The sequence below is a fragment of the Lithobates pipiens genome, unplaced genomic scaffold (genome assembly GCF_037356315.1).
Source record: "Lithobates pipiens isolate NorthernLeopardFrog02 unplaced genomic scaffold, aLitPip1_a1.2 Scaffold_19, whole genome shotgun sequence".
Classification (NCBI taxonomy): Eukaryota; Metazoa; Chordata; class Amphibia; order Anura; family Ranidae; genus Lithobates; species Lithobates pipiens.
This window is the reverse complement of record NW_027507764.1, coordinates 597,878,172-597,893,509: the sequence shown is the minus strand read 5'-3', so window position 1 is coordinate 597,893,509 and position 15,338 is coordinate 597,878,172. Positions and strand designations below refer to the sequence as shown.

The 15,338-nt window shown below is 50.8% G+C and overlaps 1 protein-coding gene across 1 annotated transcript in view; it reads left to right on the top strand.

Moving 5' to 3' along the window:
• Nucleotides 1-15,338, top strand: part of LOC143998145 (SCO-spondin-like) — a 296,161-nt gene that overhangs the window by 147,581 nt on the left and 133,242 nt on the right. The window contains exons 57-65 of the mRNA XM_077493885.1: nt 5,226-5,405; nt 5,522-5,644; nt 5,905-6,037; nt 6,419-6,544; nt 9,028-9,119; nt 13,784-13,969; nt 14,105-14,275; nt 14,602-14,854; nt 14,963-15,009. Coding sequence (XP_077350011.1) covers nt 5,226-5,405; nt 5,522-5,644; nt 5,905-6,037; nt 6,419-6,544; nt 9,028-9,119; nt 13,784-13,969; nt 14,105-14,275; nt 14,602-14,854; nt 14,963-15,009 — 1,311 coding nt within the window. The remainder of the gene's footprint in view (nt 1-5,225; nt 5,406-5,521; nt 5,645-5,904; nt 6,038-6,418; nt 6,545-9,027; nt 9,120-13,783; nt 13,970-14,104; nt 14,276-14,601; nt 14,855-14,962; nt 15,010-15,338) is intronic.

Genomic DNA, 15,338 nt, shown 5'->3' with positions numbered 1-15,338 from the left:
CGGTCAGTGTCTGGAGGCTTCTCTGGTCAGTGTCTGGAGGCTCCTCCGGTCAGTGTCTGGAGGCTTCTCTGGTCAGTGTCTGGAGGCTTCTCCGGTCAGTATCTGGAGGCTCCTCAGGTCAGTGTCTGGAGGCTTCTCCGGTCAGTGTCTGGAGGCTCCTCCGGTCAGTGTCTGGAGGCTCCTCAGGTCAGTGTCTGGAGGCTTCTCCGGTCAGTATCTGGAGGCTCCTCAGGTCAGTGTCTGGAGGCTTCTCCGGTCAGTGTCTGGAGGCTCCTCCGGTCAGTGTCTGGAGGCTTCTCCGGTCAGTGTCTGGAGGCTCCTCAGGTCAGTGTCTGGAGGCTTCTCCGGTCAGTGTCTGGAGGCTTCTCCGGTCAGTGTCTGGAGGCTCCTCAGGTCAGTGTCTGGAGGCTTCTCCGGTCAGTATCTGGAGGCTCCTCAGGTCAGTATCTGGAGGCTTCTCCGGTCAGTGTCTGGAGGCTCCTCCGGTCAGTGTCTGGAGGCTCCTCCGGTCAGTGTCTGGAGGCTTCTCCGGTCAGTGTCTGGAGGCTCCTCAGGTCAGTGTCTGGAGGCTTCTCCGGTCAGTGTCTGGAGGCTTCTCCGGTCAGTGTCTGGAGGCTTCTCCGGTCAGTATCTGGAGGCTCCTCAGGTCAGTATCTGGAGGCTCCTCCGGTCAGTGTCTGGAGGCTCCTCCGGTCAGTGTCTGGAGGCTCCTCCGGTCAGTGTCTGGAGGCTTCTCCGGTCAGTGTCTGGAGGCTCCTCAGGTCAGTGTCTGGAGGCTTCTCCGGTCAGTGTCTGGAGGCTTCTCCGGTCAGTATCTGGAGGCTCCTCAGGTCAGTGTCTGGAGGCTTCTCCGGTCAGTGTCTGGAGGCTTCTCCGGTCAGTATCTGGAGGCTTCTCAGGTCAGTATCTGGAGGCTTCTCCGGTCAGTGTCTGGAGGCTTCTCCTGTCAGTGTCAGGAGGCTCCTCAGGTCAGTGTCTGGAGGCTCCTCCGGTCAGTGTCTGGAGGCTTCTCCGGTCAGTGTCTGGAGGCTTCTCCGGTCAGTATCTGGAGGCTTCTCCGGTCAGTGTCTGGAGGCTTCTCCGGTCAGTATCTGGAGGCTTCTCCTGTCAGTGTCAGGAGGCTCCTCAGGTCAGTGTCTGGAGGCTCCTCCGGTCAGTGTCTGGAGGCTTCTCCGGTCAGTGTCTGGAGGCTTCCTCAGGTCAGTGTCTGGAGGCTTCTCCGGTCAGTGTCTGGAGGCTTCTCCGGTCAGTGTCTGGAGGCTTCTCAGGTCAGTATCTGGAGGCTTCTCCGGTCAGTATCTGGAGGCTTCTCCGGTCAGTGTCTGGATGCTCTTCAGGTCAGTGTCTGGAGGCTTCTCCGGTCAGTGTCTGGAGGCTCCTCAGGTCAGTGTCTGGAGGCTTCTCCGGTCAGTGTCTGGAGGCTTCTCCGGTCAGTATCTGGAGGCTTCTCAGGTCAGTATCTGGAGGCTTCTCCGGTCAGTGTCTGGAGGCTTCTCCTGTCAGTGTCAGGAGGCTCTTCAGGTCAGTGTCTGGAGGCTTCTCCGGTCAGTGTCTGGAGGCTCCTCAGGTCAGTGTCTGGAGGCTTCTCCGGTCAGTGTCTGGAGGCTCCTCCGGTCAGTGTCTGGAGGCTTCTCCGGTCAGTGTCTGGAGGCTCCTCCGGTCAGTGTCTGGAGGCTTCTCCGGTCAGTGTCTGGAGGCTTCTCCGGTCAGTGTCTGGAGGCTCCTCCGGTCAGTGTCTGGAGGGTTCTCCGGTCAGTGTCTGGAGGCTTCTCCGGTCAGTGTCTGGAGGCTCCTCCGGTCAGTGTCTGGAGGCTTCTCCGGTCAGTGTCTGGAGGCTCCTCCGGTCAGTGTCTGGAGGGTTCTCCGGTCAGTGTCTGGAGGCTTCTCCGGTCAGTATCTGGAGGCTTCTCCGGTCAGTGTCTGGAGGCTTCTCCGGTCAGTGTCTGGAGGCTTCTCCGGTCAGTGTCTGGAGGCTCCTCAGGTCAGTATCTGGAGGCTTCTCCGGTCAGTGTCTGGAGGCTTCTCCGGTCAGTGTCTGGAGGCTTCTCCGGTCAGTGTCTGGAGGCTTCTCCGGTCAGTATCTGGAGGCTTCTCCGGTCAGTATCTGGAGGCTTCTCCGGTCAGTATCTGGAGGCTCCTCAGGTCAGTATCTGGAGGCTTCTCCGGTCAGTGTCTGGAGGCTTCTCCTGTCAGTGTCAGGAGGCTCCTCAGGTCAGTGTCTGGAGGCTCCTCCGGTCAGTGTCTGGAGGCTTCTCCGGTCAGTGTCTGGAGGCTTCTCCGGTCAGTATCTGGAGGCTCCTCAGGTCAGTGTCTGGAGGCTTCTCCGGTCAGTGTCTGGAGGCTTCTCCGGTCAGTGTCTGGAGGCTTCTCCGGTCAGTGTCTGGAGGCTTCTCCGGTCAGTGTCTGGAGGCTTCTCCGGTCAGTATCTGGAGGCTTCTCCGGTCAGTATCTGGAGGCTTCTCCGGTCAGTATCTGGAGGCTCCTCAGGTCAGTATCTGGAGGCTTCTCCGGTCAGTGTCTGGAGGCTTCTCCTGTCAGTGTCAGGAGGCTCCTCAGGTCAGTGTCTGGAGGCTTCTCCGGTCAGTATCTGGAGGCTTCTCAGGTCAGTATCTGGAGGCTTCTCCGGTCAGTGTCTGGAGGCTTCTCCTGTCAGTGTCAGGAGGCTCCTCAGGTCAGTGTCTGGAGGCTCCTCCGGTCAGTGTCTGGAGGCTTCTCCGGTCAGTGTCTGGAGGCTTCTCCGGTCAGTATCTGGAGGCTCCTCAGGTCAGTGTCTGGAGGCTTCTCCGGTCAGTGTCTGGAGGCTTCTCCGGTCAGTGTCTGGAGGCTTCTCCGGTCAGTGTCTGGAGGCTTCTCCGGTCAGTGTCTGGAGGCTTCTCCGGTCAGTATCTGGAGGCTCCTCAGGTCAGTATCTGGAGGCTTCTCCGGTCAGTGTCTGGAGGCTTCTCCTGTCAGTGTCAGGAGGCTCTTCAGGTCAGTGTCTGGAGGCTTCTCCGGTCAGTGTCTGGAGGCTCCTCAGGTCAGTGTCTGGAGGCTTCTCCGGTCAGTGTCTGGAGGCTTCCTCAGGTCAGTGTCTGGAGGCTTCTCCGGTCAGTGTCTGGAGGCTTCTCCGGTCAGTATCTGGAGGCTTCTCCGGTCAGTGTCTGGAGGCTTCTCCGGTCAGTATCTGGAGGCTTCTCCGGTCAGTGTCTGGAGGCTCTTCAGGTCAGTGTCTGGAGGCTTCTCCGGTCAGTGTCTGGAGGCTTCTCCGGTCAGTATCTGGAGGCTTCTCCGGTCAGTGTCTGGAGGCTTCTCCTGTCAGTGTCAGGAGGCTCTTCAGGTCAGTGTCTGGAGGCTTCTCCGGTCAGTGTCTGGAGGCTCCTCAGGTCAGTGTCTGGAGGCTTCTCCGGTCAGTGTCTGGAGGCTCCTCAGGTCAGTGTCTGGAGGCTTCTCCGGTCAGTGTCTGGAGGCTTCTCTGGTCAGTGTCTGGAGGCTTCCTCAGGTCAGTGTCTGGAGGCTTCTCCTATCAGTGTCTGGAGGCTCCTCAGGTCAGTGTCTGGAGGCTTCTCCGGTCAGTGTCTGGAGGCTTCTCTGGTCAGTGTCTGGAGGCTTCCTCAGGTCAGTGTCTGGAGGCTTCTCCGATCAGTGTCTGGAGGCTTCTCCGGTCAGTGTCTGGAGGCTTCTCCGGTCAGTGTCTGGAGGCTTCTCCGGTCAGTATCTGGAGGCTTCTCTGGTCAGTGTCTGGAAGCTTCTCCGGTCAGTGTCTGGAAGCTTCTCCGGTCAGTGTCTGGAGGCTTCTCCGGTCAGTGTCAGGAGGCTTCTCCGGTCAGTGTCTGGAGGCTTCTCCGGTCAGTGTCTGGAGGCTCCTCCGGTCAGTGTCTGGAGGCTCCTCCGGTCAGTATCTGGAGGCTTCTCTGGTCAGTGTCTGGAAGCTTCTCCGGTCAGTATCTGGAGGCTTCTCCGGTCAGTGTCTGGAAGCTTCTCCGGTCAGTGTCTGGAGGCTTCTCAGGTCAGTATCTGGAGGCTTCTCCGGTCAGTGTCTGGAGGCTCCTCCGGTCAGTATCTGGAGGCTTCTCCGGTCAGTGTCTGGAGGCTTCTCCGGTCAGTGTCTGGAGGCTTCTCTGGTCAGTGTCTGGAGGCTCCTCCGGTCAGTGTCTGGAGGCTTCTCCGGTCAGTGTCTGGAGGCTTCCTCAGGTCAGTGTCTGGAGGCTTCCTCAGGTCAGTGTCTGGAGGCTTCCTCAGGTCAGTGTCTGGAGGCTTCCTCAGGTCAGTGTCTGGAGGCTCCTCCGGGCAGTGTCTGGAGGCTCCTCCGGTCAGTGTCTGGAGGCTTCTCCGGTCAGTGTCTGGAGGCTTCTCCGGTCAGTGTCTGGAGGCTTCTCCGGTCAGTGTCTGGAGGCTTCCTCAGGTCAGTGTCTGGAGGCTTCCTCAGGTCAGTGTCTGGAGGCTTCCTCAGGTCAGTGTCTGGAGGCTCCTCCGGTCAGTGTCTGGAGGCTTCTCCGGTCAGTGTCTGGAGGCTTCCTCAGGTCAGTGTCTGGAGGCTTCCTCAGGTCAGTGTCTGGAGGCTTCCTCAGGTCAGTGTCTGGAGGCTTCCTCAGGTCAGTGTCTGGAGGCTCCTCCGGTCAGTGTCTGGAGGCTTCTCCGGTCAGTGTCTGGAGGCTTCCTCAGGTCAGTGTCTGGAGGCTTCCTCAGGTCAGTGTCTGGAGGCTTCCTCAGGTCAGTGTCTGGAGGCTTCCTCAGGTCAGTGTCTGGAGGCTCCTCCGGTCAGTGTCTGGAGGCTCCTCCGGTCAGTGTCTGGAGGCTTCTCTGGTCAGTGTCTGGAGGCTTCTCTGGTCAGTGTCTGGAGGCTTCCTCAGGTCAGTGTCTGGAGGCTTCCTCAGGTCAGTGTCTGGAGGCTTCCTCAGGTCAGTGTCTGGAGGCTTCCTCAGGTCAGTGTCTGGAGGCTTCCTCAGGTCAGTGTCAGGAGGCTCCTCCGGTCAGTGTCAGGAGGCTCCTCCGGTCAGTGTCAGGAGGCTCCTCCGGTCAGTGTCAGGAGGCTCCTCCGGTCAGTGTCAGGAGGCTCCTCCGGTCAGTGTCTGGAGGCTTCCTCAGGTCAGTGTCTGGAGGCTCCTCCGGTCAGTGTCAGGAGGCTCCTCCGGTCAGTGTCAGGAGGCTTCTCCGGTCAGTGTCTGGAGGCCCAGTCACAATTCTATTTTGTCTAGTCTCCTCTTCATAGCAGAGTCCCTTGGTCATGTGATATTTGTACCCCACAGTGAATGGGGCATGGTCGGCATGGGGAGAGTGGTCTGCCTGTGATGCTCTGTGTCAAGGAGGAGTCCATTCTAGAAACAGGAAATGTGAAAACCCGCCACCCAAGAACGGGGGTCTTCCATGCCGTGGAGAATCTGTGCAGACAGAATCCTGTAACCTACAGCCATGCGGAGACTCGGAAGGTAAGTGCGGACTATTGGCTGCCACCTCCAGTAATGAGATGGTTCAGGTACAGAATCTGCTTCTTTGGTCTCTTCGTTGGATAGACTTTGACGTCTGAACTGCTTTGTGTTCACAGACTGCGGCCCGGAGATGATCCTTATCCATCCTGGACAGTGCGAATCCCAGCACGTGGATCCGTGTCCGCTGACCTGCCGCAGCCTGAACGCTGAGACCCTGTGTAATGACGGCTGTATGGAAGGTGGGTACCTAACCCCTGGGTCGGTAGTATTATATATGGGGGCTTTGTGAAAGAGTGAATGTAATAAAATGCCGCACTGTCCAGCGTAGTCCAGTCCGTCTTCTCTGTGCAATAAATAGATATATTGTATACGGGAGATCGAGGCTTTTCCTGCAATAAATCTACATTTGGATTTTTATCACAGATATATTAGACAATCCAATCCTGTTCATGGTCTCTTCTGCTCTCTCAATGCCACCATATTGTCCTTTGCCTTGCAGGATGCCGCTGTCCTCCTGGTCTGTACCTCCAAGATGGCGGCTGCGTGAACATCAGCCAGTGCCGCTGTTATGTGGAGCATGGCGGCACCCAACCTCCTGGAAAGACCTTCAGTCATGACAACTGCAGCATGTGGTGAGGACCAGCGGGGGGAGCTCTTACTCTGATGAGGGCTCGGGGTCTTCTACACGGCAACCAGTCAGGTTCTCTGGTGCACAACTCTGGGCAGAAGGACCGTTCCCGATTCTATGGCTGTCGCCGTTTTATTGAGCCGCCCCATTTCACATCTCTTTGCTGATTCCTTTCTCGTATTTATGAAGCCACAATGGAGCTTATGAAATAATATTAATTAGTATAAAAGTCTGATCATTAAAACATTAACTGATATAAAAAATATTCCCAAATTCCCCCCAACCTTTGGGTATCATGTTGTTGCTCTTTCAATGTCCATGTTGTCCCTTCTCATTGTACTACCTGTTTTCTCCCTCCCCATCCCCCGATATCCCCCCACTGCAGCCGGTGTCAGGACGGGAAGGTGACATGTGACAGCTCAGCCTGTGCCGTGGACTGTGGGTGGTCAGCGTGGTCCCAGTGGACACCATGTGACACAACATGTGGAGCGGGCATGCAGGAGCGATTCAGGTACAGTGCCGTGTAGAACACTGGACAGTTATGTTGTATTGCAGAGGTAACAAGAAGAGGCATTCTACTTTCCCTTCCACTGAGGGACACAGACAGTTTTTCATCTTTGGGTTATACTGTCACCTACAGGAAGATTGGACACTGGCAAAAAAAAACATTAGGCTTAGCATAGGATAACCCCTCCTACTACCGGCATGCCTCAGTTTTTTGCTAGTGTCCTAGGAGGATGGATGACTTTTTCTCAACTCTGCAACTGTCAGAAACCATGAAATCAGGCCGAGGCAGAAGTACAGATAAATCACACTTGTTTAATAATAAAAGTAAAAAGAACAAACATAGTCAAAACATAGCCAGAGTTCAGTAACTGGAACGGATAGTCAGCCAAGCCAGAAGTCAGGGATCGATGTAGTGGAATAGCAAGCAGGATCTGGAGCCAGAAGGGATTTCAGCAAAGCAAGTCTTGACCAGGATCACAGGAGAGCGTCTCAGTTTCTGGGATGTTGACCAAGGTGAAGGCTGAGATCCTCTGGACTGGACGGCTTAAGTAGGCAGGACTGACGATCAGGATATCATCAACAGCTGAGTAACCGTGGAGAGAGATGGGCAGTTAGCCGACAGCTGAGCGGCCATCTCAGAGAAGGAAGGGCTTTCATTCAAAATATGCATATTAGGAGGAAGGTCCAACGCGTAAGCCACTGGGTTAATCCTGCGAAGAATACGGAAAGGCCCAATAAACTGAGGTGAGAACTTCAGTGAGGGAACACGAAGTCGGAGGTTGCGAGATAGATGACAGCCAGACCCTGTCCCCGGTAGGAAGGCGCGGGCAGGCGTCTGAGGTCAGCATGTAGTCATTAGCATGTCACAAAGCCTCCTGGACATGCCCAGGTGGAACGAAGACCACGGAGATGCTCCTCTAACGCAGGAATACTCTGCGGAACAAACAAGTCAGACAACATGGAAGGTTGGAAACCATAATTCACCATAAATGGAGACAATCGGGAGGCAGAATTCAAGGCACTGTTGTGAGCAAACTCTGCCCAAGGTAAGAGGTCAGACCAGTTGTTATGGTCAGAAATATAGCAATGTAGGAATTGCTCCAAGGGCTGATTGGCTCGTTCTGCGGCCCCATTAGACTGCGGGTGATACGCAGAGGAGAACACAAGCTGGATTCCCCAAAAGGCTCGCCAGGACCGGTACACAAACTGACTGCCCCTGTCCGAGACAATCACCTTGGGTAGCCCATGTAAGCGAAAGATCTCCCGAGCAAAAAAGTGGAAGTCAGTTCCTTAGAAGCGGGCAACTTCTTAAGTGGAATACAATGACACATCTGTGAGAACCGGTTGTGACAGACCTATCCGGGACAGAGGCTGTTGGAGGGGACAGAATGTGAGCCTCTTGCCTTGCTATTATGGGCCCTGGCATTTGGGGGGTGCTCTTTGTGAGCTGTAAGCCTGGGGACCCCTGAGGTGGTGTTACTTGGAGTCAGATCCATGTCCCCCCCCAAGACACACAGACTCTGGATATGTATTTTCCATATTAGCAATAGACGGAATCACACTGTTGGGACACAAACTGTTAGATGCGAATGTCATCAACTCCAGCCACCTGTCTGTTGTGTAGATGAGTCTAGTCTGGCTTGTAAGAATATTCCACACATTGTTGTTGTGCTAATTACCCTGTGTTTATGTTTATGGTAATGTGTATTGAATAGCCAATCAGTGAGCTAGGAGACAAAGTCTTACCCTGAAAAGTCTTATCTCTCAGACAACTAGTCTGGGTCAATGATTAGATAATTAGGTTAGGTTTTAGTCAGCATACTGTATATATTTGTGTGAGATCTCAAATAAAAGGCTATTCCTGATGTACTCCAAGACTGGTATCGTCTAGTTCTTGGGGGTTCCTATAGCCGGATCCATTGGACTCGTGTTCCAGGACTTAGGAAGTGGTATAGAGAAGGAAGCACTCAAGCGGAGTGTGGGGGACGTTCCGTCACACCGGTCAACCACAATAAGGACAAAAGTGTTCTCCTGGGAGTTGGATAACTCCACAATGAAATCCATAGACGGGGGGGGGGGGGGGGGGGGGTCCAGGGCCTCTCTGCATTGGGTATGGGTTGTAGGAGGCCCATTGGAAGGCGTCATGGAGTCTTACTCTGAGCACACAGGCAATACAGGACCTTATACCCATAATAGACCATACAGGACCTTATACCCATAATGACCATACAGGACCTTATATCTATAATATACCATACAAGACCTTATACCCATAATAGACCATACAGGACCTTATATCTATAATATACCATACAGGACTGGAGGTATAGAGCAATCCTGACATGCAAAGCCTTCAGGCCGTACTTCCATACATGAACCAAATAGCCATTTCAGGACCCCCACCATGAACTGTAAGAGTCAATAAACCCCTCTCCTCCCGACAAGGAGGAATGAATGACGGGTTCCTCTCTCTCTCTCTCTCTCCAGATCTCCATCTAATCCTCCGAGTGGTAATGGTGGGGCTCCCTGTGAGGGTGACACACGGGACATCCGAGAGTGCTACACTCCATGTGCCAATGGTAGGACATGAGGAAACTCCACCTTACACATTGTGATTGATGTGATTGTTCCCATTTACTGGTCCAAGGCCAGCACAAGTGGTGGGAGGGGTGTGGGCGCTCTGTGCCAGTTGTTCCTGTACGAGGCTGACAGGAGTAATGAGATCAACATCACTGCTAACCCTAAGGGAAGGGGTGCAGTTTGGCATTTTTGCCCTGGACGCTGGATGACCTTGTCCAGCCACTGGATGGGTCTGTGGGTGGTATTTATGCTTTATAAGTCTATTGGTGGTATTTCACATACAGTATATGAGTCTATGGATGGCATCCCTCCTATATGGGTCATCTAGGAGTGGTATTTTTCATATTTCTCCTCCCATGGGGCTATAGGTGGTATTTCTCCTATATGGGACTATAGATGGTATATGGGTCTATGGGTGATATTTATTCTATATGGAACTATGGGTGGTATTTATCCTATATGGGTCTATGGGTGGTATTTATCCTTTATGGGTCATCTAGGAGTGGTATTTTTCATATTTCTCCTCCTATGGGGCTATAGGTGGTATTTCTCCTATATGGGACTATAGATGGTATTATTCCTATATGGGTCTATGGGTGTTATTTATTCTATATGGAACTATGGGTGGTATTTCTCCTATATGGTCTATGGGTGGTATTTCTCCTATATGGGTCCATGGGTAGTATTTCTCCTATATGGGTCTACGGGTGGTATTTTTCCTATATGGGTCTATGGGTGGTATTTCTCCTATGTGGGTCTATGGGTGGTATTTCTCCTATGTGGATCTATGGGTGGTATTCCTGATATATGGGTCCATGGGTAGTAGTTCTCCTATATGGGTCTATGGGTGGTATTTATTCTATATGGAACTATGGGTGGTATTTCTCCTATATGGGTCTATGGGTGGTATTTCACCTATATGGGTCCATGGGTAGTATTTCTCCTATATGGGTCTATAGGTGGTATTTCATCTATATGGGTATATGGGTGGTCTTTTTCCTATATGGATCTATGGGTGGTATTTCTCCTATGTGGATCTATGGGTGGTATTCCTCCTATATGGGTCCATGGGTAGTAGTTCTCCTATATGGGTCTATGGGTGGTATTTCTCCTATATGGGTCTATGGGGGGTATTTCTCCTATGTGGGTCTATGGGTGATATTTCTCCTATATGGGTCCATGGGTAATATTTCTCCTATATGGGTCTATGGGTGGTATATTATCTATATGGGTCTATGGGTGGTATTTCTCCTATATGGGTCTATGGGTGGTATTTCTCCTATGTGGATCTATGGGTGGTATTCCTCCTATATGGGTCTAGGGGTGGTATTTCTCCTATATGGGTCTATGGGTGGTATTTCTCCTATATGGGTCCATGGGTAAAATTTCTCCTATATGGGTCTATGGGTTGTATTTCTTCTATATGGGTCTATGGGTGGTATTTTTCCTATGTGGGTCTATGGGTGGTATTTCTCCTATGTGGGTCTATGGGTGGTATTTCTCCTATGTGGGTCTATGGGTGGTATTTCTCATATGTGGGTCTATGGGTGGTATTTCTCCTATGCGGGTCTATGGGTGGTATTTCTCCTATATGGGTCTATGGGTGGTATTTCTTCTATGTGGATCTATGGGTAGTATTCCTCCTATATGGGTCCATGGGTAGTAGTTCTCCTATATGGGTCTACAGGTGGTATTTATCCTTTATAGGTCTATGGGGGGTATTTCACCTATATGAGTCTATGGCTGGCATCCCTCCTATATGGGTCATCTAGGAGTGGCATTTTTCATATTTCTCCTCCTATGGGGCTATGGGTGGTATTTCTCCTATATGGGACTATATATGGTATTACTCCTATATGGGTCTATGGGTGGTATTTCTTCTATGTGGGTCCATGGGTAGTATTTCTTCTATATGGGTCTATGGGTGGTATTTCTCCTATATGGGTCTATGGGTGGTATTTTTCCTATATGGGTCTATGGGTGGTATTTCTTCTATGTGGGTCCATTGGTAGTATTTCTCCTATATGGGACTATATATGGTATTACTCCTATATGGGTCTATGGGTGGTATTTCTTCTATGTGGGTCCATGGGTAGTATTTCTTCTATATGGGTCTATGGGTGGTATTTCTCCTATATGGGTCTATGGGTGGTATTTTTCCTATATGGGTCTATGGGTGGTATTTCTTCTATGTGGGTCCATTGGTAGTATTTCTCCTATATGGGTCCATGGGTGGTATTTCTCCTATATGGGTCCATGGGTGGTATTTCTCCTATACGGGTCTATGGGTGGTATTTCTTCTATATGGGTGGTATTTATTCTATATGGGTCTATGGGTGGTATTTCTACTATACAGGTCTATGGGTGGTATTTCTTCTATATGGGTGGTATTTATCCTATATGAGTCTATGGTTGGTATTTCTTCTATATGGGTCTATGGGTGGTATTTCTCCTATATGGGTCTATGGGTGGTATTTCTTCTATATGGGTCTATGGTTGGTATTTCTTCTATATGAGTCTATGGTTGGTATTTCTTCTATATGGGTCTATGGGTGGTATTTCTCCTATATGAGTCTATGGTTGGTATTTCTTCTATATGGGTCTATGGGTGGTATTTCTCCTATATGGGTCTATGGGTGGTATTTTTCCTATATGAGTCCATGGTTGGTATTTGTCCTATATGGGTCTATGGTTGGTATTTCTCCTATATGGGTCTATGGGTGGTATTTCTCCTATATGGGTCTTTGAGTAGTATTTTTCCTATATGGGTCTATGGGTGGTATTTCATCTATATGGGTCTATGGTTGGTATTTCTCCTATATGGGTCTATGGTTGGTATTTCTCCTATATGGGTCTATGGGTGGTATTTCTCCTATACGGGTCTATGGGTGGTATTTCTCCTATACGGGTCTATGGTTGGTATTTCTCCTATATGGGTCTATGGTTGGTATTTCTCCTATATGGGTCTATGGGTGGTATTTCTCCTATATGGGTCTATGGTTGGTATTTCTCCTATATGGGTCTATGGGTGGTATTTCTCCTATACGGGTCTATGGGTGGTATTTCTCCTATACAGGTCTATGGGTGGTATTTCTCCTATATGGGTCTATGGTTGGTATTTCTCCTATATGGGTCTATGGTTGGTATTTCTCCTATATGGGTCTATGGTTGGTATTTCTCCTATATGGGTCTATGGGTGGTATTTCTCCTATACGGGTCGATGAGTGGTATTTCTCCTATATGGGTCTATGGTTGGTATTTCTCCTATATGGGTCTATGGTTGGTATTTCTCCTATATGGGTCTATGGGTGGTATTTCTCCTATACGGGTCTATGGGTGGTATTTCTCCTATACAGGTCTATGGGTGGTATTTCTCCTATATGGGTCTATGGTTGGTATTTCTTCTATATGGGTCTATGGGTGGTATTTCTCCTATATGGGTCTTTGAGTAGTATTTCTCCTATATGGGTCTATGGGTGGTATTTTTCCTATATGGGTCTATGGGTGGTATTTCTCCTATATGGGTCTATGGGTGGTATTTCTCCTATACGGGTCTATGGGTGGTATTTCTCCTATACAGGTCTATGGGTGGTATTTCTCCTATATGGGTCTATGGGTGGTATTTCTCCTATATGGGTCTATGGGTGGTATTTTTCCTATATGGGTCTATGGGTGGTATTTCATCTATATGGGTCTATGGGTGGTATTTCTCCTATATGGGTCTATGGTTGGTATTTCTTCTATATGGGTCTATGGGTGGTATTTCTCCTATATGGGTCTTTGAGTAGTATTTCTCCTATATGGGTCTATGGGTGGTATTTTTCCTATATGGGTCTATGGGTGGTATTTCATCTATATGGGTCTATGGGTGGTATTTCTCCTATATGGGTCTATGGTTGGTATTTCTTCTATATGGGTCTATGGGTGGTATTTCTCCTATATGGGTCTTTGAGTAGTATTTCTCCTATATGGGTCTATGGGTGGTATTTTTCCTATATGGGTTTATGGGTGGTATTTCTCCTATGTGGGTCTATGGGTGGTGTTTCTCCTATGTGGGTCTATGGGTAGTATTTCTCCTATGTGGGTCCATGAGTAGTAGTTCTCCTATATAGGTCTATGGGGGTATTTATCCTATATATTGTTGGTCTATTGGTGGTATTTCACCTATATGAGTCTATGGGTGGCATCCCTCCTATATGGGTCATCTAGGAGTGGTATTTTTCATATTTCTCCTCCTATGGGGCTATAGGTGGTATTTATCCTATATGGGACTATATATGGTATTACTCCTATATGGGTCTATGGGTGGTATTTCTCCTATATGGGTCCATGGGTGGTATTTCTTCTATACGGGTCTATGGGTGCTATTTCTTCTATACGGGTCTATGGGTGGTATTTCTCCTATATGGGTCTATATTTTCACAGCAGTGTAAAGTGGGATGTGAAATACATTATAATGATGGAAATGTTGATCTTTTGTCTCTCATACAATCTATAGATACCAGAATGTGAGGGTCTTATGTGTTGTCAGGTCTCCAATCTTCTGCTTATAATAAAGTTTATATATGTCCCCCTCTCCATCTCTCTCCTCTCTCTTTCCTTCCCCTCTTCTCTGTGTAACCCCCCCCCCCCCCTCCATCCTTCTTCTCGTTTGGCTCCTCAGAGACGGACACATTCTGGGGTGATTGGACCCCATGGTCGCCCTGCTCTAGAACGTGCTTCTATGATGTGGAAAATATTGGGGTGCGGAGAAGGTTCCGGCATTGTAACAGCACGCTGTCCTCCTCTATGCCTCTGTGTGTTGGGGAGTCTGTTCAGGAGGAGCCGTGTGACACGCCGCTGTGTCCCGGTAAGTGAAATATCTGAGAAGTATTGTGGAGGGGGGATTGGAGGATCTGTAAAATTGGGGTCCCGCTCCCCTCCCCCCCATGCTTATCCTGTCTGGAAGTGATATGTGACGCTCTGACTTCTTCTTCTGATATAGTTGTTGGCGGCTGGTCCTCCTGGAGCTCCTGGACGGAGTGTACCGCCACCTGTGACTCCGGAATTCAGACCCGAAACCGCTCATGTTCTAACCCTTCGCCATTGCATGGGGGCCCCGAATGTCGGGGGCCACAGATTCAGACCAGGGAGTGTAACACGCAGCCTTGCAGAGGTGAGTGATGCCGGGTGTCACTGGGACATGGTCCTTTGGTGCCCAAGTGGAAAGGCCAAAGTGCACCCCCTTCCCTTCCCCCCCATGAGCTGGGAACAACTTCGGTAGTAGAGCTCCCCCCCATTTCTTGCACCTCCTTCTCATGAAGCCACCTTGCCCTGGCCCTGGTTCCCAGTGGGATTTCTGGGGGGCAGGCGGTGTGGTGGGCTCTTTGATTGGGTTGATGGTGGATTTGGAGGATGGTTCTGGCTGCTTTCAGAACTCCACATCCAGTAACAATAATAATTTGGCCCTGTTTATTGGGCCTCTTCCTCTCTTCCCTCCAGATCTGTGTCCACCCGATATGATCCATCAGACCGCGGAGGAATGTCGCGGCACCGGGGGGGCGTGTCCTCGCCTGTGTCTGGACCAGGCTGCCCAGGTAGAGTGTGCCTCCACCTGCTACGAGGGTTGCTACTGCCCCGAGGGGCTCTTCCTGCAGAACAGCAGCTGTGTGCCGCAGACTGAATGCTCCTGTTACCACAAGGGGGCGCTCTACCAGCCCGGGGAGAACGTGACGCTGGACGCCTGCAACAACTGGTAACTGTGACCTTCCTGTTGTGTTATAGATGTTGTTATTTACTCCTTGCCTCCCATGATACCCCTTCCTCAGGTCGGGGGCTTCTCTAACATCTCCTGTGTTTGCAGCACCTGTGTGTCCGGTGAGATGGTCTGCAGTGCAGCTCCATGTCCAGGTGAGGACTGCTATCTGTCTGATGTCCTTTAGAGTCAGCAATTGGCTCTATGGGTGTCTGGGGAGCACTACAACAACCAGCATATCCATACTGCTGTGATTAATGGGATTGTATCATTTCCCCACCAGATGTGACACCACCAACGCGTTTCACCTGCCATATTGTGGGTGAAATGCGTCTCAGGTGGAGTTAGGTCTGGTGCGGAAGGGCACATCTGAGTGGACTTGTTTTAGTGCCAATAAAGTTTGTTGCGGCAAAATGAAAAGAAATGCACATTTGGCCCATGCGTCTGTCATACCCCATTCCTCACCCCCGTCTCTCTGTTCATG